This window comes from Pimephales promelas, chromosome 5 (assembly GCF_988280905.1).
Source record: "Pimephales promelas chromosome 5, fPimPro1.hap1.1, whole genome shotgun sequence".
Lineage (NCBI taxonomy): Eukaryota > Metazoa > Chordata > Actinopteri > Cypriniformes > Leuciscidae > Pimephales > Pimephales promelas.
The window spans coordinates 20,759,946-20,782,267 of NC_142773.1; the positions used below are offsets into that span (position 1 = coordinate 20,759,946).

General features: G+C 38.7%; 2 protein-coding genes across 2 annotated transcripts; both read left to right on the forward strand.

The window, feature by feature from the left end:
• Nucleotides 1-220: 220 nt before the first annotated feature.
• On the forward strand, nucleotides 221-4,680 carry LOC120495217 (E3 ubiquitin/ISG15 ligase TRIM25). The gene is made up of 6 exons (XM_039694660.2): nucleotides 221-837; nucleotides 1,022-1,117; nucleotides 1,328-1,561; nucleotides 1,670-1,820; nucleotides 1,957-2,016; nucleotides 3,371-4,680. Exons 1-6 carry the CDS (start codon nucleotides 250-252, stop codon nucleotides 3,892-3,894), a joined length of 1,653 nt encoding a protein of 550 aa, XP_039550594.2. The 5' UTR covers nucleotides 221-249; the 3' UTR covers nucleotides 3,895-4,680.
• A 5,164-nt stretch (nucleotides 4,681-9,844) lies between these two features.
• On the forward strand, nucleotides 9,845-21,531 carry dnaaf11 (dynein axonemal assembly factor 11). The gene is made up of 12 exons (XM_039694661.2): nucleotides 9,845-10,098; nucleotides 10,271-10,438; nucleotides 10,516-10,593; nucleotides 10,861-11,033; nucleotides 11,870-12,051; nucleotides 12,434-12,613; nucleotides 12,792-12,866; nucleotides 14,080-14,142; nucleotides 14,268-14,337; nucleotides 14,626-14,721; nucleotides 16,163-16,245; nucleotides 19,989-21,531. The coding sequence occupies exons 1-12, from the start codon at nucleotides 10,089-10,091 to the stop codon at nucleotides 20,179-20,181; spliced, it is 1,371 nt and encodes a 456-aa protein (XP_039550595.2). The 5' UTR covers nucleotides 9,845-10,088; the 3' UTR covers nucleotides 20,182-21,531.
• Nucleotides 21,532-22,322: the final 791 nt, after the last annotated feature.

Consider the following 22,322-nt stretch of genomic DNA (forward strand, 5'->3'; position numbering starts at 1 on the left):
TTATGGTGTTCTTACAGTTGACATAATAACCTGTTTATAGGCTACATGTTTCTTTACCGTAAATAGCCAGTAGCACCATTGCAGTACACGAGATCCAGGGGGCGGAGTCGGATCCAGATCTGAGGGGTGGAGTTGGGTAGGTTTAGGGGTGGGTTTAGGTATCAGGGGCTCAGGGGCAGAAGCAGGAAGCGCCGGAGTTCGGAGAAAACGAAATTCAAGCAGTTGTACACGACCTCTCTACACAACAAAATGGCAGACGCCTGTATTTTATGGTCTCGGGATACATTTAACTGTTCAATCTGTCTGGATCTACTGAAGAATCCAGTGACCATTCCCTGTGGACACAGTTACTGTATGAACTGTATCACAGGCTGCTGGGATCAGGACGATCAGAAGGGAGTCTACAGCTGCCCTCAGTGCAGGCAGACCTTCACTACAAGACCTGTTTTAGGTAAAAACACCATGCTGGCTGAAGTGGTGGAGAAACTCAAGATGACAAAACTACAAGCTCGTCCTGCTCAGTGTTACACTGAATCTGGAGATGTGGAGTGTGACGTCTGTACTGGGCACAAAAACAAAGCCATCAAGTCCTGTCTGGTGTGTCTGAACTCTTACTGTCAAAATCATCTGGAACAACATGAGATTTTCTTCAAAAGTAAGAGACACAATCTAATGGACGCCACTGGACGACTTCAGGAGATGATCTGCCCTCAACATGACAAACTGCTGGAGATTTACTGTCGTACTGATCAACACTGTATATGTTATCTGTGTATGGTGGATGAACACAAAAACCATGACACTGTTTCAGCTGCAGCAGAGAGGACTGACAAACAGGTATGATTTGAATTGCCTTATAACAGCTATATAAATGAATGTCATTATACAAAAAAACAAAAACAATATAAAGATTCTTTGCAGCTATTTAGGTTTGTGAAAATATTACTGTAAACTCACACAAAATTGTACGTTATATTAGCATGCAGTAATATAAGGTGGGGATTATTTGTCATTCCTGCAGAGAAAATTGGGTGAGATGCAAAGAAAATTCCAGCAGAGAATCGAGGAGAAACTGAAGGAGCTTGAGGAGCTGAGAGAGGCTGTAGAGACTCACAAGGTGAGTTTAGAGCAGAAGAACTGCTGGAAGAGCTGTTTCACACTCAGTTAGGACTCTCCTCCAGTCAGTCTACTGTGAGGAGCCAGTGCTGGAGCTCTTTCAGTCCCCCTGAAGCCCACTGTGGGGAACAGGCTGTGTGAGGGACCAGTGAGAGCTGAGTGAATGGACTGGTTCTAATGCGTGTGTGTGTGTGTGTGTGTGTCCTAACAGCGCTCAGCACAGGCAGCAGTGGAGGAGAGTGAGAGCATCTTTACTGAGCTGATCCGCTCCATTGAGAGAAGGCGCTCTGAGGTGACACAGCTGATCAGAGAACAGGAAAAGACTGCAGTGAGTCGAGCTGAAGAACGACTAGAGCAACTGGAGCAGGAGATCGAGGATCTGAGGAAGAGAGACACTGAGATGGAGCAGCTTTCACACACAGACGATCACATTCATTTCATCCAGGTAACAAAGATCTAACAAACAGGACAGTGTCTTTAGGAAGGGAAGAGATTGTGTTTTCTATCAAATGTTTCTGTGTCTTTAGCTGGTGTTTTTATTGTGTCTGTGTAGAGTTTCCAGTCTCTCTCAGTCCCTCCTGGATCTACAGACTCAGCCATCAGTTCTCGTCTCACTTTTGAGGATGTTGGTAAATCTGTGTCTCATCTGAGAGAGAAACTGGAGCATTTATGCAAAAAGCAAATAGAAAAGATATCTGCCAAAGGTAAAACACTAATTCATCCTTTTATGAGAGAAAATATTTATGTGATATTTGTATAAATAACAGTATGTGACATTGTTTTGATAGTTTCTCTTTATACAACATGTGAATTATAATAAAGATCTGTTGGTTTCCATAGTAACATGCTTTGAGATTATTCCTACCCCTGAACCCAAGACCAGGGAGGAGTTCCTTCAGTGTAAGTCTCTATTAACAAACAAACATACTGAAACTAAACAAGTTTTAACCCACTCTATAATACAATTGCTGAATAAACTCCATATAAAACATAAAATGAACACAAACATCAGTTCCTCAATACAAATTCTTATTTCACATGAGACTGTACTCAAATCAGTGAAATAGTCAACAAAATGAAATGAAAGTAATTGTATTATTAGCCTTATTTATTTATATCCAATCCAATCCAATCCAAGTTTATTTCTATAGCACATTTTATAAACAGGAAGTTTCCAAAGTGCTGCACAGATGATTCATACATCCAGATCAATTAGCATATAATAAAAACAAATAACAAAATAAAAACATCTCAGTCTAAGAATACAGTAAAATAATAACAGACATCAAAAAGACCACACAACTCACGCAGGATTAAAAGCCAAGGAATAAAAATGTGTCTTTAGACGAGACTTAAAACTCTCAACCGTCGAGGCATTTCGAACATGGAGGGGCAAAGAGTTCCAAAGTTTTGGTCCCACCACAGAGAAAGCCCTGTCCCCTCGAGTTTTGAGTCTTGTCTTAGGAACAGCGAGCTGGAACTGGCTCTCCGACCTCAGTGACCTAGCTGGTGCATAAATTTGAATGAGGTCCGCAATATATGTTGGGGCCAGTCCATTTACAGCTTTAAAAACAAACAATAAGATCTTAAAATCAATCCTAAAACGAACAGGAAGCCAGTGCAATGAGGCGAGAATTGGCGTTATGTGTGTGCGTTTTTTGGTTCCTGTTAAAAGTCGTGCTGCAGAATTTTGGACTAACTGTAATCGTGAAAGTGCGTTTTGATTTATACCAGTATAGAGTGCATTACAGTAGTCTAATCGAGATGAAATAAAAGCATGTATAGCTTGTTCAAAACTGTTAAAAGACAAGAACGGTTTAACTTTAGCTAAAAGGCGAAGATGAAAAAAACAGGATTTCACAACTGCATTTATTTGTTTATCAAATTTAAAATCACTGTCAATTTTAACCCCCAGATTAGTAATAACAGGATGCACAAAGTCATTTAGGCTGCCAAAATCTATCATGGGGTTTGTGGGGCCAAAAAGCATGATCTCGGTTTTACTCTCATTTAATTTTAAAAAATTTCGTGCTAACCATGCTTTGACAATATGCTTTATCAATTACACACACACAACTTTATGTTGTCAATAACAGTGAGACTACTTCTAATTGAGAACCTGCTCACTGTTGCCTGCACTTTCATTTCACTTTTACTCTCCATTAAAAATGAAAGTAAATCTTTTAAGTACAAGTATTATTTTAATGATTGAAATACTGAATTACATGTTGATTATATGCTCTGTCTCAATCAGATTCTCATCAACTCACTGTGGATTTAAATACAGTGAATGAAAAACTGGAACTGTCTGAGGGGAACAGAGTGATTAAATACACTGACAAAGTCCAGCAGTATCCTGATCATCCAGACAGATTTGATTTTTGGGAGCAGGTGTTGTGTCGAGAGAGTGTGTGTGGACGCTGTTACTGGGAGGTTGAGCGGAGTGGAGAGGTGGATATATCAGTGTCATATCAGAGCATCAGAAGGAAGCGAGAGGGAAATGAATGTAGATTTGGATGCAATGATCAGTCCTGGAATTTGTCCTGCTATGGCTCCAGTTGCTCATTTTGGCATAAAAACAAACAGACTGAACTCCCTGTAGTCTCCAGCTCATGTAGAATAGGAGTGTATGTGGATCACAGAGCAGGAAATCTGTCCTTCTACAGCGTCTCTGACACAATGACCCTCATTCACAGAGTCCACACCACATTCACTCAGCCGCTCTATCCTGGGTTTGAGTTCCACTCACAATCAAAATTGAAACTGTGTGAATTATAAATATAACACAGAGATTTTACAAATAAAATTAGCTTATAAATTTGATCTCTATGATAAATCAGCAACTGTGAGACACTAAAGTCTTTTATTTTCTAATCAATACTGAACTTCTCTCATTAAAATAACATGGCGGATAATACTTTTATTTATTTTTTAATTAAAGATCTTCTCGCTTTAATGATGACAGTTGAGTATAATAAGTAATTCATTTATATGAATGTTGCCATTGAGAGACAACACAAATAATATGTCACTGTATTGTCTTCACACGTACAGGAGTGTGTACGTCGTTGTAAAAAGGGTTTTATAAAATCTCTCGGACTAAGCAGAACTGAATAATACCCGACTGTATCCCACTGCAAGTTTTTAGATTTCACACATGCATATTCTTGTATTGTATGTGTTCTATTACAATAAAATATACCCCTTAATTTTTCAAGAGAGCAGGAAAAGTATACAATTATTTTTTATATATATTTGTTATATTATCAAGTGGTTTGGTTTTGATTTATTGTTGTCATATATGACCTAGACAAAAACTGTAATCTGTAATCTGTAATCCACTGTTAACTAGAGCTAGTCTCCTTTGGTGAACCAGTTTAAAAAAATGTATATTTCTATATCAAAGAATATTTTACTTGATCAGCCTTATTAGGAGTAATAAAATCTCTCTGCACTTGTGAGTGTTTGTTTCTCCTGATTTATTTTGTTTTACCACAGGAAGCACTCTGTAACTCTGGGTACAGTTCACTCAATAAATATGCCCTGACAAGGCAATTCCCTCAAGTCTCTCATTCTTTTAGCTTCTTCTTTGCATGACTGCATATCTACCAACTCCTCTTTGGTTTGATATAAGCAATACAGTGGTTAAATTAGTTAATATCTTCCTCTCTTCAAATAAATCAAATAAATGTTCCAGATGTTACTGCCACCAAGCTTTAGGGACATAATACTTGTTAGGTTTGTGTCATGTTTGATCTGTTTGAGATTGAGTTGGTTTCGCACTGTTTTCTGATACTGTTTCCTTTGGTCCTGCTTCTGGTTAGTTTCTTACTCATTAGTTCATTGATTTAGTCACACCTGTCCTGTTTTAGGCATGATTAGTTTTTGTATAGCTAGCCATCGGTTTGTACATTATTTTCATTGTGGTTTGAATGTGGTTGTTCTGTCTAGTCCTTTGTAATTTCTAACATAACACTATCTAGAGTAAATGATCAATAGTGCTTGACATTTGTGCCCGCTACTGTACAGTATACAGGCCACCAGGGCACTAAACAGACTATCAAAGAATTTGCTGATTTTCTATCAGAGTTAGTGCTGGCTGCAGATAAAGTCCTAATTTGTGATGATTTTAATGGCTCGTTTCCACTGAGCGGTACGGTACAGTACGGTATGTAATTATTTGTGCTTCCACTGTCAAAATACCGAACTGTACCATACTACTTTTTGGGTACCCTTTCATTGGGGTACCTAGCACAGTGCAGAGCCATTGAAAAACAGAATTACGACACTCCCATAGACTGCCATGGGAACTTTGGAACTCGTGGAGCAGCCGATAGTTCCAAGCACTGATAGTTCCAGCACTGAACCCCATTCATTTTCAGTGTTTCCGAAGTACGCTCGCTGGTAAGTTGATAAAATTACTGTGTTTTTGACATTTGAACGCATTAGCCGACCTCTCATGAATCTAGTCAGTAGTTGTAGTTTATGTAGCCAACTTGTTTGCCATGTGCCCCTTTAAATTTTCTAGAATCAGAATCAAAGCAGATTATGACTTCTCTAGGTTGTACTTCCTCAATCCACCATAGAGCCCATAAAATTGTCATTAATTCAGCAGTGAGAACAGGGCTTTCATTAGAAATACGCTGACCAATTTCCAACCCTAGCTGCTCCACATATATTCCAAATCCAGCTCTCCCACTAACTGGATCTCTAGATCCATCTGTAAAAACAATCACTAGTTGAATTAAGATATTCCTCTGTTTTTGGTGCCACCTCCCACTTATCTTTTTCCTAAAGAAAACCAAACTCAATATTAATTTCAGGCAGCACCCCATATAGGTAATAGCCTAGGTAACCAACTTGTGTGCTATACAATACCACCCTGATCCATGCTCATCTTCCCTGCCCACTGATTTACTATGACAAAAAATGTATTGTATCTATTAGCTCCAGCAACCTCTTGCAACAGACACCTTGCTGGGAAGGTATGATTACACCCACTAAGTTTTACCCTGTACTGCAACTCTAAGTTAATACGTCTTAACCATAAGGGCATTTCTCCCATTTCAATGAGTAGGGCAGGCACTGGGGAAGTTCTGAAGGCCCCACAGCAAAGCCTCAAAGCTCTTGCCTGCACCACATACAACCTAGCCAGAAGAGTTTTGGAAGCAGATCTGATCCATACACAAAGCACCCATAATCTAGAGCTGATCTTAGCATGGCCTGAAAAATTAGCAGCATCGTCTCCCCATTAGCCCCCCACTCACACTCAACCAGACTTCTCATTACATTACAAACTTTTTCACACTTCAACACAATTTTACCAACATACACAACATGGATGGGGAGCTCTATGCCAGAGGAACTCTGTAAAAGGAGAACTCGGATCAGCAGGGCCAAGGTCGATCTTTTTTGCTTCTAAGGAAAACACGCACTGCCCTCTGTTTTTTTTTCTGATTTTTTTTTTTTCGACAATAAACTGCAGCACCCCACTAGGGGTGGATGCGCTGGCCCAAAACTCTACTGTACGTGTTTCTGCCGGAAGACCTGATACAGCCCACTCTGGACAGAGTGCATCAGGAGAGTCTGTCACTAATTTTAGTGGCCCCGCGCTGGCCAACGAAAACAACATGGTACGCATGCATCATGACGTTGCTGACAGGGACACCTTGGTGTCTTCCCCAATGCAGGGACCTGGGGAATCTATGGGTCTACCCGCTGAGAGGAAGAATCTAATGGCAGTAGGTCTCCCAATTAATGTTGTTGCCACAATACAAAGTGCTAGGGCACCGTCAACGAGGGGGCTTTACGCATGAAAATGGTGGATATTTGAACACTGGTGCAGACAAAAGTCATTATTATCATGTCAATGACCCATTGCAGGAATATTAACTTTTCTGCAGGAATTGTTTGAGGAAGGTTGCTCACATTCCACACTAAAAGTTTACTTAGTGGCCAATTTGGCCTGTCACAAGGGTATTAATGGGGCCACGCTGAGTGCGTTACGAAGTCGATGGTACCATCATGAGACCTGACTGTGGTTTTGGAGGCTATGTGTGCAGGGGCGGAGCTACATGGTGGCCAGGGGGGGCCACGGCCACCATTGGTCAAGGCTCGGCCCCCCTGCCGGCCCCCCCTCCCAACCTCACGGGAAAATAAATTTAATAATAATAAAAAATAAAAATAAAAACTCCAGTAACGGTCTAAAAGGAAGCTGAAATGTATGCATTTTTTAATCAAGTCATTGATTTGTCACTTGTTGGGTCTCGCCCCCATCAACAGTGCGAGACATAACGTGCCTGCATTCTGACAGCGCTTGGGCTGTTTACACCTGGCCACTTCGCGTTTTCTCAGATCGGATAGCTATCTGATTTATCAAAACGATTCCACCTGGTCACATAAATGTGTTTTTGCAAAATGGATATAAATCCGATCTTCAATTCCCGCGTTATATAGGCTACAGATAATGAAGTGCACGTCACCGAAAGCAACAGATGAGTTGGATTTTATTGATCATCGGCTAATTTCAAAATCAGCAAAGACGATGATAAGAGAGAGCGGCAACAGAACTGGTAAGATCATTTCGTTTCTTTACTTTTAATGAAGATGGTAGTGTTAATCGTCTGCGACTTACTTTCACTTTGATTTGCGATAGATTGCGGCGCGTTGGCTTGCGTTCAGCCGCTCATCTGATCTGAGGTGATGATGAGCGTCGCAGTAGGGTCGTCATATCTGACTAAAATAGCATGACATGTAGCCTGTAACACGCTCTCACGCGTTTCTTTTTTTTTTTTTTTTTTTTTTTTAGCATTTTTGGGAGTATTAACATTTACATATGTGGTTTCAAGAACAAGATGCATTTACACTTGTCCAGTTTCGTCTGGAATGCGGCCCAGACCACCTCCTGAAGTGGTTTGAGTGATCGGATTCAAATCCGTCTCGAATGCGTTTCGGGGGGCATTTACACCAGGTCTTTTCACGATCTGATAGCTATCCGATCACAGAAAACGCATGAAGTGGCCAGGTGTAAACGGCCCATAGGGTTCTTTAATCAACTCCGAAGAACATTTTATGCTAAAAAAGGTTCAAAACTGACAAGAAAGAACCCTTTTGGCTCAAAGGTTTTTTAAAGGCTATTATTCATTAATATATTACATTATTCTGCAACATTTGTAGTTGTTATTAAATTATTGTTTATTAAACTGTTGTAGTAGCCTAACTTAATATCACATTTTAATCATGCAGATTTTTAGAGGATAAAAAGTGAAATGGCACTCTTCGTCTGATATTGATTAATTACATTTTTTAACCACCATATATTGAATTTTGTAATCATTCACATGCATTGCATTTTAAGGGTTCCAAATACGTAACGCTTAGAACCTTTTAAGGTTTAATCAATTAGACATTATTAGTGTCATAAGGGAGTTCAATCCATTGTTTATGGCCTGACGAGCCGCGTGTGAGTTTTAGTAGTAGTTTTTGACAATCAAGTGCCACCCCAAATAAAAGACTGGCACAAGCTGGCCCCCCCAGAAATAATGTCCTGGCTACGCCCCTGTATGTGTGAACCTCCATTTTAGCCCATAGAATCATTAAATCTAAGAATGCTGCGCTGTCAGCAGCCTACAGCTTACATCCGAACGCGGTGCATACACACCAAAACTCATGTCAGGGGCAAATGTGCTCTCCTTCGAGCTGCCAGCTCTGTCAAACCTCTCGATCGAAAATGTCAGTTTTGTCGAGTATCCTCATAAGAGCAGACTGAGCAGTCTTAAGAGAGTTAAATAAAGTCTTAAATGAAAGAGTTGTGAGAGAATGAGGCGTGTGTGAGACCCACATCTCTGTCAGCAGTGGCTGGTTTTAAAGAGACATGTAGCCAATTTAAAGCTTTCTGTAATGAAAGTGGTAACACTTTACAATAAGGTTCGTTTGTTAACATTAGTTAACTACATTAGTTAATATGAACTAATAATGAATAGCACATATACAGCATTTGTTAATCTTTGTTAATGTTATTTTCAACATTTACTAATACTTGATTAAAATCTTGTTAACATTAGTTAATGCACCGTGAACTAACATGAACAAACAATGAACAGCTGTATTTTCATGAACTAACATTAACAAAGATTAACAAATGCCGTAACAAATGTATTGCTCATGGTTATTGCATGTTAGTAAATACATTAACTAATGTTAACTAATGAACCTTATTGTAAAGTGTTACCATGAAAGTTAATCATAGAACAAAGGGAACTGAGAAAATCACACAATTTGTAACTTTGATAATACTTTATATATAATTTAAAAATGTATGAAATGCAAACTGTGTGATAACTTTATTAAATTTCTGTAGACCTATTTCCTACCTGTTAAACAAATATTTAAAATATAGCCTACTGTCTTTGTGTTGTTTATACATTCATTTGGAGATTTTTGATTACACTATAAAATAATGGCGTGTTTAATGGCGATTCATCGTGATCAATCACAGAAAAAAAGTGTGATTAATGTAGTTATTTTTTTCAATCGATAAAAATTAATAAAAAATGTTCAACTGTTTAATTGTAAAAGCATGTTTATTTTTATAGAATATAATGTATTTATTTATGTTAATATCTGCGCAATTAATGTCTATTAATTTAGCCAACCACACACATCGTGTCTTGTCGAATGTTGTTGTTCACTCTGACCGCTAGATGACAGAATTGCTACTACTTTAATATTTAAACGGAGGAATGAGAGCGCATATTTGCCTCGGCTACTTTGATAAAAAGCTACAAAACATTGTTTAAAACATGTGCAAGGATTACATCGTATTAGAGCTGTTCTTGTCGAAATGAATACTGAATGACTGTCCGGTTCGCTCTGCAGGAATGTTTCAACGGAAACGCCTGAAAACACAAGCACCTGTTCCTGCATTTGCAGCGTGTTCGTTTCTATAGCAACGCCTAACACTACGTCAAGCCATGGTCCGTAGTAAGTGCTTTATTGTTTATGTGAAGACTATATTTTTATTAATTGTTTTGTAATTGATCAGTTATATATTATATGCATCTTTAAATAAATAATATTTCATCCCAAATAAACTCTAATGGGATTTTTGTTTTGTTTTTGCGGTGTAGCTAACTACTCTCTCTCTTCTGTTCAGTCAGTGAGGATCTGATCCGCCGCAGAGCAGAACACAATAATGGTGAGATCTTCTCTCTGGAGGAGGTTTCCCTCCATCAGCAGGACATCGAGAGGATCGAGCACATCCACAAATGGTGCAAAGACCTCAAAATCCTCTACTTACAAAACAACCTCATCCCTAAAATAGGTAATCTGACATCACTGTACATATCAGTGGGAACACAAATGGCCGTTCATAGTCTAACGTTAACTTTGTTTCTGCAGAAAATGTGGGCAGACTAAAGAAACTGGAATATTTAAATCTGGCACTGAACAACATCGAAGTCATTGAGAATTTAGAAGGTGGCAGAATGTTTCATTGATTTTATTTTCATTAGGCTATCAACTTATTGCCAACAATTTATATATTAATTTACTTAATTTTAGCAGTATATCTACATAGATTTATCATTTTAAAATGTATTATGTCTTTTTTAATGGTTTTGTTTGAAAGCATGGTGTGTTTCGTTGCAAATATTCTCTAACCAGAAGATACTGCATGGCTTTTGTTTCACTCCAGTTCATGTACTTTATATGCGCATAGTAAATTTGAATTTTTTTTGTTTGTAGGCTGCGAGAGCTTACAGAAACTAGACCTGACGGTGAATTTCGTGGGAAAGCTAAGCAGTGTGGAGTCTCTGAAGCAGAACCTTCATCTCAGAGAGCTCTACCTGGTGGGAAACCCCTGTGCTGATTTTCAGGGATACAGACAGTATGTGGTGGCAGTTCTGCCTCAACTACAGGTACTGCACAGTAGAAAGACATTTTTAGCCTTGTTCAATCAATGAATCAGTGGCGTGCAGTGGTGTTCTGAAATAAGACAAAGTCTTATTTTTAATATTTTATATATAGGCTACTTAATATTTTATTTATATATATATAAATCAAATGTAAATTCATGTCCCAGTTACAGTTCCATTTAATTCTTTGTTTTTTATATTTACTATGTAATTAATGTTCTATTTATTAAAACCAAGTATAAATCTCATCAAGATGTTTTTTTTAAAGCATTTTTACATTTATTCCAAAATGTTCAAACTTATTTTCATCAGTTATCAAGCTTGGTAAATCACAGGCGAAGATTTAATTTAACCAAGCATATTCCTCACTAAAAAAAAAACCCCACAGTCATTAGGTTTTCAGTCAATTTCAAGTTTGATTTTGACGTGAGATAAAGCAGTGATATCTAAATGGCTGAAAGTTGTATTTACTTTTTAAGTAGTCTTCCTAAACAGCATCATTTTGTTCATTTAAAGATTCGCGAACACGCACGAAAACATTTTATCGCACAAACCATAACCAATCATAGCGCGATGGATGCATTGCCTTCACCTGACTTTCCCCATTCATTCTCAATTACCCCCCACCAAAACCGCTGCATGGTTTAGGGCATCTTGGTTCACATATCAAATACACAAATCTTAAAACAGAAGGCAACGGGCCCTGTGGTTGTTGCTGTTGGACAGTGTTGCTTTAGAAAAACAAGTGATTTATACAGTTATTTTGAGGAGACATTGCCTCCCTTGTTTCCTCGTAGGAAACGCCCCTGGAATGAATGATTGTCTTTTGTGCTTTGCAGTGGTTGGACGGGAAAGAAATTGGTCGAGCTGAGCGTATCCGGGCCCTGCAGGAACTGGATGAAGTCAGGGGACATGTTTTAGAGCAGGAGGCGGAGTATTTAGAGAAGAGAGAGAAGCAGAAGAGGAGTGGTTTGAAAGAAACATCAGCCATAGAAAAGCAGGAGCATCCTCAAATAAACCAGTGAGTGTCTTTAACAGAGCGGAGGTTTGGATAACTGAATTTGGGAGGGCCAAAAGACAATTTGGGTTGCATGAGATGAACTTTAACAGACTGCACCCTGAAAATGACCTTTTAGAAATTAATTTGAGCAAATTAACCACATTAAAATCAGGGTGTAATTCATACAGTGGAAGGTGCATACAAATTTCATACTTATTCACCCCAATAACCCCCTTAGTAAAGCTTCTTTAAGAATGAAGCACCTGATATTTTGAGGATTTTTCTGTGAATGTGAACGTACTATGACGTTTGGGATTAAACAGTGAGGGTTATCTGCTTTGTGCCTGCCCTGTCCTGTGAGTTGTTCCCTTTCATGAGACTTAACTGTAATGATTTCTCACAGATCGCTCTCTGAGAACCAAAATGTGACCTATCAAAATCCAGAATCAAGCTCTAAGGCTCACACAGACGCAGAAGATAAGGAGAGGGAATTCTGGGAAAAGCCATGCGCATTCACCCCAGAATCCAGGCTCGAGACCCATCGCCATCTGGAGGATAAGAGGAGGGCCAATGAGAAAGAGAGGTACTTTGATAACTAAGAAGGGGGTTAAATCACTGTAATGGTCTCTATATCTAATTATCACTGTGATGCCATTTCACCATCTTTACATTTTTATGAGATACAAAGAGAGAAAGACATTAAGCTTTTGAATGTTTTTGCTGTAGACGCCTTCACTTATAGCAGTCAATTGTTTCTACAGGGAGAAGCCTAAAACAAAAACCCCCAGAACTCTGATCACTGCAAACGGACGAGTGCTGAACGTCAACGAACCAAAGTACACACAAACACACACAATCCTGTGCCATATATTTGACTATCAGTCTACAATATAGATTATTCTGTTCAAAAACTGTTTAGACAGGACGAGACCTTCGAATTGACGTGTAAAGCAAACAACCAGATTTGAGAATATGTAATTTGTTTGCTGATACGTTTTTCAAACAATACCAAAAGTTATTCCTTTGTACCTAAAAAAAGGTTGGAAATGTTAAAGGCACAGTCTGGTACTTTAAACCTTGACTTTGTGTCCTAGTGGACAGATAAAACCTTTTTACTCATACTGTCAGAAATTAATTTTGAATTTCTAATCTGAAAGGGTCAGGACTCATGTAAGTTTATTTAAACATTAAACGTTCATAATTTGAAATTGGGCATTGCGTTACCATGGAAATGGTGCTGATTAACCTTTAAAAAGACCTTGGGGTTCCTCCCTCTAGTGGGCAGTTTCATTTTTCCAAATGTATACAATTTACTGCAAAATTTTAATCATCAAATATTTTTTCTAATCTGTTGCATATTTACACTGTTTTGTAATAGAAGTGATACTGTGACAGAAATGTATTTGGATGCATTCCCCTGTCACAGGGGAATGCATCCAAATCATTTCAGTAGTGTATGGGTGTCACTGGTGGCTATTTTTGTGATATCAACTTCAAATTTGAAACACAACTTGTATAGACCTATAGCTTTTATTACATAACAATTCCAAAGCATGTCCATTTTAGTAAAATATATATTTTGTATAAAATTTCTTTCACTTCAGCAATAATCTGCAGAGTGTCTGTAGAAACCAACTGTAGGTCTGTACTCCAAATTGTTTATTAATTACAACCATTACAGCTCAGTGTATTTTCAAGTCAATGCTTAAAAAGGGGGTGAAAGTTAACAGGTTAAAAGAAACAAGCCAAAAATCGAATGGAGAAAATACAAAATGCAAATATCCAAACACTGGTGTGCATGAGGTCATGGTTCACTGAAGGAATACATACAGGAATACATACTAGGGCATACAAGTCATAAAAGCACTGAAAACATAATTCTATTTATAGTGAGAATCAACAACATGTAAGATGGCTGAACTAGGACACAGAAAAAAAAAAATCCTATATCATAAATCACTCCAAGCAGCGACACGAATAAGGTCACACACCACATACTACAGTAACGTTTGAGTTTGAATATAATTCAAACTGATCTCTGTCTGCAAGGTTGGACTTCAGCCTTACTGAAGATGAGAACAACTGCATGGTTCTGGATTTACACGTTTACAGGTACAGATACACTCGCCACAAAATAACCCAGTCATGATTTAGCAACTTTGAGCATATTTGGTCGTCATTTAGTAACTTTTCTCCTAACAGCGCACACACTCACATTGCTCTCTTCTGTGCTGTAGGCACATGGACACCTCCCTGCTGGACGTGGATGTTCAGCCAACATATGTTAGAGTGACCGTCAAAGGAAAGGTAGACTATCCATCTCTCTTTCTCTCTTTCCATCTTTCTCTCACTCACATCTGATGAGTTTGACCTTTAAAGCTGATTAGTCAGCAGTAAATCTACACTCTTTATTCTGCCTCATTTCCCCGTTATACCAGCACAAAGTTACGGCTCTCGCCTCACCACACCCCAGTACGTGTGTGTGACTCTCATTATAGATGGATATGAGTTTGTGACTAGTTATAATGTAGTTCACCTTTATAATGGCAAGTGCTTGGAACCCCCACATTAATAAAAGTGTATGTGTGTGTGCAGGTCTTCCAGCTGGTTTTGCCTGCAGAAGTAACACCGGACAACAGCAAAGCACAGAGATCCCAAACCACCGGCCACCTGCTCCTCACCCTGCCTCTGGTACAGCTCACTACACTTCTCAAACACCTGATGTCTTTGAACATCATTTCCATTCCAGATTTCATATATATAGGGGGGTTATTCCCTCAGTGACAACAATGAAATCTAATGATCTTTTCCAAACTAAAAATATCATTAAAGGTGGGGTATGCGATTTGCAAAACGGCCGGCAGATTTTGAAAAATATACAACTCATAAGGTTCAACCTTCTCTCCTCCAACGCTGGCCCTGACTCCACCCATTCGAAAAACATGGACGCGCAATCAAGCTCGAGCGAAAACTCAGATGCATAAATACAATCGCTCACATCAGCTTCCTCCCCAAACAGGTTGTTTAGCTAGCAAGGTCAACATATGCCTAGACTATAACGTTAGAACAGCTACAATTCTCAAGCGCATATCGTCAGTAAAGGCAGTTCTTGAAAATGATTGGCTGGAGGTTTTCGAGTCCTGCCCACAGATTCCACAGATGATTAAATTGCTTAATTTTCATTTCAGTGCTTCTAATTTACAGCCAGCAAGTGGGTTACGAATACGATTTCAAGTGATTTTGAAAAAAAAATGATCAAAAAAGAAAATCACCTTCCCCACCTTTAAGGTTATATTCAGCATGAACTTAAGCAAGAGGAATCTCATCAAATATAATGTTAAAATTATCCCTTTAAATTTAATCCCAGAAGTGTGCCATAATATAGTTAGCTGAGAAAGTTGAAGAAATGTTCTGTGGTGTGACGCGTTGTACATTTAAAATTAATTATTGTATGCAAATATATAATCAAAAATGTTGCAAGATGGAAAAAATGGTGACCATTCACAGCACTTAAAATACAAACTTTTTCTTATATATTCATGTACACTAGCTCACCATGACTGCATTTACTTACAGTGAAAACAGTAATAGGCTACTGTGAAATATTCTGACGATTTTAAATACCTGTTATTAGTTTTTATTAGTGACTCCCGGTCGAAGGCTTGTATGCCGAAACGCGTCTGAGTGTTTTTAGTGTTGATTATGACCAAGCCATAGTAATAAAGGCTTTTTAACTTTTCTAAAGAGAGTGCCTTGGATGTTCCTGTTTATTGTTATATGTTTTTTCCTATCCAAAGAGCACCTCAAACTTATTCACTTGAGTCCAGGAAGCGCTTCTCTACAGACATTTGTTTATATTAGTTTTTATATATTTTAAATTTAAATTTATTGTAAATTTGTACATTTATTCCTGTGATGCAATGCTGAATTTTTAGCAGCCATTACTCCAGTCTTCAGTGTCAACTACCCACTTAAAGTGCAGTCAAACTGGAATGGGAACCTGAAAAAACGTTGCACAAAGGTGCCTGCTAACAAGTTTTTTTAGTAGATACGTTTTTGTATGCATATCTAGACTGTTTACAATTAGCCTGTGCCTTAAAATATATCTGATATATTTGTGTTTATTTTCTAGGCACATGGAGAGATAAAACCAAAGAAACCCACAGTAAGGCCGACCAGTGTTACCAGTAACCAGAATACAAAGAAAGAGACCAGGTAATTCAGTTACAGCTGCCCGTCACATACACACATCTGTATTCATGTCTTAATATTATGATCTTGGTCTTTATACCACTCCAGACCTAAATAAATGTAACCTTGGTCAGTGTCAGGGTTAGTTTTTAATCTTGGTTCACATATCAAATACACAAATCTTAAAACAGAATTCTGCTAAATAATGTATGTATTCCACTAAAAAAGAAAAATCTGTCATTCATATGACGTGATGGTGAGTGAGATGGTGGCAGTGTTTTAATTTCTGGTTGAACTATCCATTTAAGATGACAAGAATCGAAGTTGTGTCCTTGAGCAAAACACTCAACTGCAGGTAACTCTGGGGAAACTGAGCTTCTTATTAGGAATATGGCTTTAGAGCCAAGTTTGCTAAAAGACTAAATTGCAATATATACACACATACACGCTTATCTGTCTTATAATTGATCTCTCTTTATGGACCTCCCTCTCATCCTCTAGTTTTATCTCTGCAGTTCACCGCAGCAGGTCTTGTGATGTTCACTTTCAAACAGAAAAATCCCTTGTGTGTGTGTGCACGCACGTCTAATGGGTCTTAATGCATGTTTGCATTAACCCGTGTGGCTGTGGAATTAGTTCGATGACTTAAGGTTTCATTCCATTGTGCGACCATGTGTCTGTGTGTCCTTCAGTCGCTTTATCAGCACAGTAATTGAACACCAGGGTATAACATTAAAGACCTAATAAAAATGCAAATAAGATGCAAATAAGCCCGTTACTGTCATTCCGCTCACAAACACATACACTTCTGCTCTGACATCATCCTGATGGATGACATAATCTGAACCTGATTATTACTCCTGACCTCCTGACACACTGAGAGGTCAGATGCTCTTGCTCTCACATACACAAGCACTCATGTTATTATTTACTGAGACTCTCAGGTCACACACAGTAACACACCTGTGTTTGTGTTCCTGCCCCTGAGGAAATCATTGCCCTTTCTGTAAATCATCTGTGTGTGTGATAATGTACCCGCCGAGGCACTGATTGGCTCTGAAAGTACAATATAATTGCGCACTATCTGTAATTCAGATTCCAATCTGGTTGCAGTTTCCGCACTAATTAAATTTTCAGTGATGCATTCTTAAACCATGAAAGAGGTGCAAGTCGAGATAAAAAGAGGGGTTCTAATAGTCAAGTCAAGTCTACTATATTATTATTATTGTGTAGTCAAACAATTAAGCAGAAATTGCTTGTACTAGCACAGTTTAAATAAAGCCCTGGTGTGTGTTGAAGACAAAAGCCTTTCAGTTTGAGTCCACAGCATGTCAGGGCGGATTTATCTGTTATTTTGATGGGTGGGGCTTCATACTGGGATTTGTATTTCTATGCAAGTACAACATGATGATGTTGTCAGCCTACCTCACTGCTTACTACTTTTCAAGCAGTGACTAAACATGAGCCCTTTCTCAATAGCTGGGTTTCAGTCACGTGATTATGATGACGCGCGGAATTCAGATAGAGGGGAGGGAGTGAAGAGCGCAATGGACGAGATGGAGGAAAGTCCGTACTGTACTACTTTACACGCAATTACAAGAGAAAGAAATAAACAAAAAATCAAACATATGTTGGACGTGATCCTTACATTATGAAGAGGAGCAATTTTTCAACTGAATTGAAATATTTTCCAGCCACCGAGGAGGTAGATATCAGCAACTACCTCGTCTTACAGACATACTTTGACTTTACAAAGTTCGGAAACGTTACACGTTATACAAACAGTCACTTAAGTTATATTAACTCACATTTGAGTTGCTAACATTACACACACGGGCATTTTCCCATTCGGCTCCTTTAATAGGTTTGCAAGCTGTTTTTCGATCAATTTGTTTGCATTTCCCCCCCTTATGAACAACAACTTTTGGTACACGATAAAAACTCCTTGTGGTTTGATCGATTCAAGTAACCATAAATGACTCAAAACATAGGCATTTTGAGTTTGTTATAGTGCTTTCTAAATACAGCAAATCACTTCCTGCCCTCCATTTGTATTTCGAGACGTCATATGATGTCATATGAAAACAAGCTATATAGGCAGTCTTGTCTGTTCTCGTGGACTACTAGTGCAGCCCATTCGCACCCCCAAGGCGTCACCTAACCCCCAAGGCGTCACCTAACCTTGGGAAGCATTTGACCATGCTTCAATATCTGACGTTTTAGGCGCCCTTTAGCGTCGTTTAGATGACGCCCTAGGATCGCGTGTACCCTACCCCCACCCCATACCTAAACCTAACCGCGTCCTCTAACTGACGCTTTCCTTTAGCGTCAGTTAGATGACGCCGTAGGATCGCGTCATGTAAGTGACGCTAAAGGGCGCCTAAAACGTCAAATATTGAAGCATGGTCAAAGGTGACGCCTTGGGGTGAGAATGTGTTGACTAGTGAAACTTCATCATTCGCTGCCCAAGTACAGTTCCAATTCAAAGTTCACAACTAGCCAAGTACAGTTCAGATCTCTGGGTGTGTTCTTGCTCTACCCATTTTATCGAGGATGCATCAAGAGGTAACTTGTGCAAACTTGAGATAGCCATATTTAAAAAAAAAAAAAGTTTGTTTAAAGCTCAAATCTGCGGTTCATTCTGGGCACTTAACACTCATGCACCTCGGCTTGTCCGTCTAAAATTTGCCACTGATGTTTCTATAATTGCAAAATACCCCTCATTTGTTATTGTTTTCTCCTACACAGCCTGTTATGTCTGAAAAGTCGTTTTCGTTTTTTAGAGGTTTATAGGATTATGCAGTCTATTATGTAACTTTTTTTCTTTAGAATATGTTTCACTAGCCTGACGTCGTCATACTCAGCCAGGTCTCATCCCAAGGCGTCATATATGTGACAAAATTGCGTCTACATCTGACGTACATGGCACCTTTTAGCGTCAATATGAAACGCAGATATATATGGGCCAGAAAGTGCCTCCTAGTGGTCTAACCCTAACACTACCCCAGACCTAAACATACCCATAAATGAAGCGTGTTATATTGACGCGAAACGGTGCCATGTGCATCGGATTTAGACGCAATTTCAAAAGCGTCACCTATATGATGCCCTAGGATGAGATTGCGTTGTCATACTCGGATTCTAGTCAGAATGTGAGTCTGATACTGCTCCATTGGGCTGTGATTATGGGGCGTGTTTTAACCGAACCAGGAAAAAAATTTCTCTGCCTTCAATTGGATTGACAAATGCCTTGATTGCGGTTCTCTGTTCCTCTTTTAAAATGAATGCGGGGTCTATGGCTGAATCTACACATCTAAAATCTTCACCTTTGTTGTAAACGATTTCAACCCAAGCGCTCTTTGGTGACGTGGATGATTACGTTACCGTTGATCATCTGTCCATCATTGTATAAAGCCCGCCCTGGCAATTTGATTGGTCTGAACATCTTTGGTTCGGGCTTCACAATGGATCAAGTCCAGACCGAACTTCCCATCCTCAAATGTTGTGGGCAGGGATAAGTTCGGCTGGCATCCAGGCTAGGTGTACTGATGAATCACAATAAGAAATTATTCATGAAGTACCCAGGGTCAAATTTGTCATATAGAGTGTGTCTTTGTGTTGGATGGGATTTAGCAAAGAGCAGGTGGGGACCAATTGACCAATTTTGCAGGGATAGTGCTGACTGAACAGTTAGACAAAAGTTATAGAGTAATACATTCTTAAAATACAAAGAAACGCCAATCTCAGACAGATCTGCCTCTCTACAGGACAGCGCCAGGGCGTGAATTATTGGAGGTGGATCCCGGTCTGGCTGGGAGTCTGGCCAACATTGTTTCCAAAGGAAAGGAGTCTTCCCACAAGCCCCTGCAACTCTCACAGCCTCACCAGCATTGTGGCATCGAGGAGAGGCCAGTGTCAAAGGACTTTTTAGATGATCCAGAAGTGCCTCCACTTATGTGAACAAGACAGAGAGAGAGAGACTATGATATGAAATGACACAGCAAGTAAGCAGAAGCGTAATCTCCCGCTCTGCTGAGCCTGTGGAACTGCGTGATGAAATAATGTGAGATATATTTAGCACTCTTCGTTAGACGTATAGTTAAGCAGATGAGTAATTGTCAGTCTCATTAAAGCTTGCTGAATATTTCACTGCTACAGATCCTTCACTTTCAGTGTGTTCTCTCTCTCTCTCTCAATCATGCACACTTACTCAGATACTCATTTATTGACTTACAGTCATGTCTGTCTGATATAAAGGAGGAGATCTAATCTGAATGCGGGCATCAAAACTAAATCGCTCCCATTAAGATTAATGAAGCTGCCTGCAATAAAAATACAGCTGTTTTGTTCAGTTGACTCTATTTTTGACGTGTTGCACAAATGATTTGTTTTTTATAAGTTATTGTTTTTCTCAATCCATCTAAAATTAATACAATATCATAGACTGTAAAAAAGGATGGACGACATGTCTTCACTTCACTCTAAAAATGTTTTAATTACATTTTTAAACCAACGTTGGGTTTGTCCATATTTGACCCAAAGTTGGGTTAAAACAACCCTGCATTTTTAGTGTGTTTCTGTAGAAAAATGAAACCATTGATTACGTAATTCATTCGCTCAGCAAAGCTGTCAATCATGATGTTATCCTGTTTCAATAACCACAATCTAAAACCAAACTTATTGGGATAATGGAAATCTTGTTTCCACCCAAATTTGCTTCAAATATGGACAAACCCAAATGTTGGGTTAAAATGTTATAACTTCAACTTTCACTTTCAACTGTAATTTTTTTTAAACATTTGGGTTTGTCCATATTTGACCCAAATTTGGGTTGAAACTACCCAGAATTTTTTACAGTGTGGATTTTTGAAGTTTGCCGACCCATTCGACTACATGGAAAGAGCGGGGTTTATGACCTATGCAGCAGCCAACCACAATGTTTTGGCTTCAGTTTTCAGGATGTGTGCAAGTATATTGCTTGCCATGTTTCTGGCCTCTGGCCTACCAATTTAAATGTGTCATTTGTTTCTAACTAATATAGTCATAGCATCATTGCAATTAAAATGATTTCACTTTTCTAAAATAGGCCATGCAAAGTGAACTTTTAATAGACCTTGTTATTCACAGAAGCACCAACTTTGATTTTTAAAGGGAATGAAAGCGAGGGTGTGATCTCTTCAGTGGGTTATATTGTTAATTGATGAGTTCTTGGGTTGTTCTGCTGACGAAATGCTGCAAAAAATAACTTTCGAAGAGATTTCAGTAAACAAAAAAACCCAGACAATATGAGCGGTGGAAAATTATACATGAGCTAAGAGCTTGACGGGTTTTTTTTATGTTAATTTTTTTTTTTTTTTTTTTACAGTGGATGCCATTAAAAATATAGTAGGCTGCCTCACAGCCTCGCTTTCATTCCTGTCATAACGCTGCTATGCCAATTAGTTTCCATTTAAAAAATAAACAACCAAAGCCGATTAGACTGTGGTTAGTAAGCATTATGAGGTGACCGTTTTGAGTTTTTTGTTTCAGCATAACGCATTCAATTAAACAATAGCGACAGTAAAGACATTTTACATTTTACATTGTTAATTTTTTCTTTTTTTTAAATGAATGCTGTTCTTTTGAAGTTTCTATTCATCAAAAGTTCTTGTAGGTAAATACTGTTTTGTGTGTGTGTTTGTGCGCCGAAGAGGTCAGATGTGTAATTGCCAACGGATGAGCTCATTTCTCTGCAATATTTCTATTTTCAGGAAAGCAAGAAGATATACTCACCCTATATAGTTCACACAAGGTCAAACACACCTCACAGTACACAGACTTTCTTTACAGCTCACACTCAGGGTCAGCAGCAGCAGGTATGTACCTTTCCTCAGTGTATAAGTAGATTGTGCCTGGGTCTTTTCCCCTGCTTCTTTATGTGTGTATGAGTGAATTATCATAATGTGCAGATGCTGTGCTAGTTTCATTTCCACCTTTATTAAAAACTCCTATCAGCAGATGAGTCATTTACACTAGTGCTGACATTTAAACAGCCCTGTGCTGGTCTGCACTAAATCTTATAAAAGCCATTTCAGAGACGCTTCAATGGAGTAAACAGATTA

Excerpts from the sequence above, each read along its gene's own strand:
- LOC120495217 (XM_039694660.2), top strand. The coding sequence starts at position 250 with ATGGCAGACGCCTGTATTTTATGGTCTCGGGATACATTTAACTGTTCA. Across the intron at positions 838-1,021 it reads CAGAGAGGACTGACAAACAG|AGAAAATTGGGTGAGATGCA; the intron begins GTATGATTTGAA and ends TCATTCCTGCAG. Across the intron at positions 1,562-1,669 it reads ATCACATTCATTTCATCCAG|AGTTTCCAGTCTCTCTCAGT; the intron begins GTAACAAAGATC and ends GTGTCTGTGTAG.
- dnaaf11 (XM_039694661.2), top strand. Across the intron at positions 12,614-12,791 it reads AGGGCCAATGAGAAAGAGAG|GGAGAAGCCTAAAACAAAAA; the intron begins GTACTTTGATAA and ends TTGTTTCTACAG. Across the intron at positions 14,143-14,267 it reads CTGGATTTACACGTTTACAG|GCACATGGACACCTCCCTGC; the intron begins GTACAGATACAC and ends TCTGTGCTGTAG.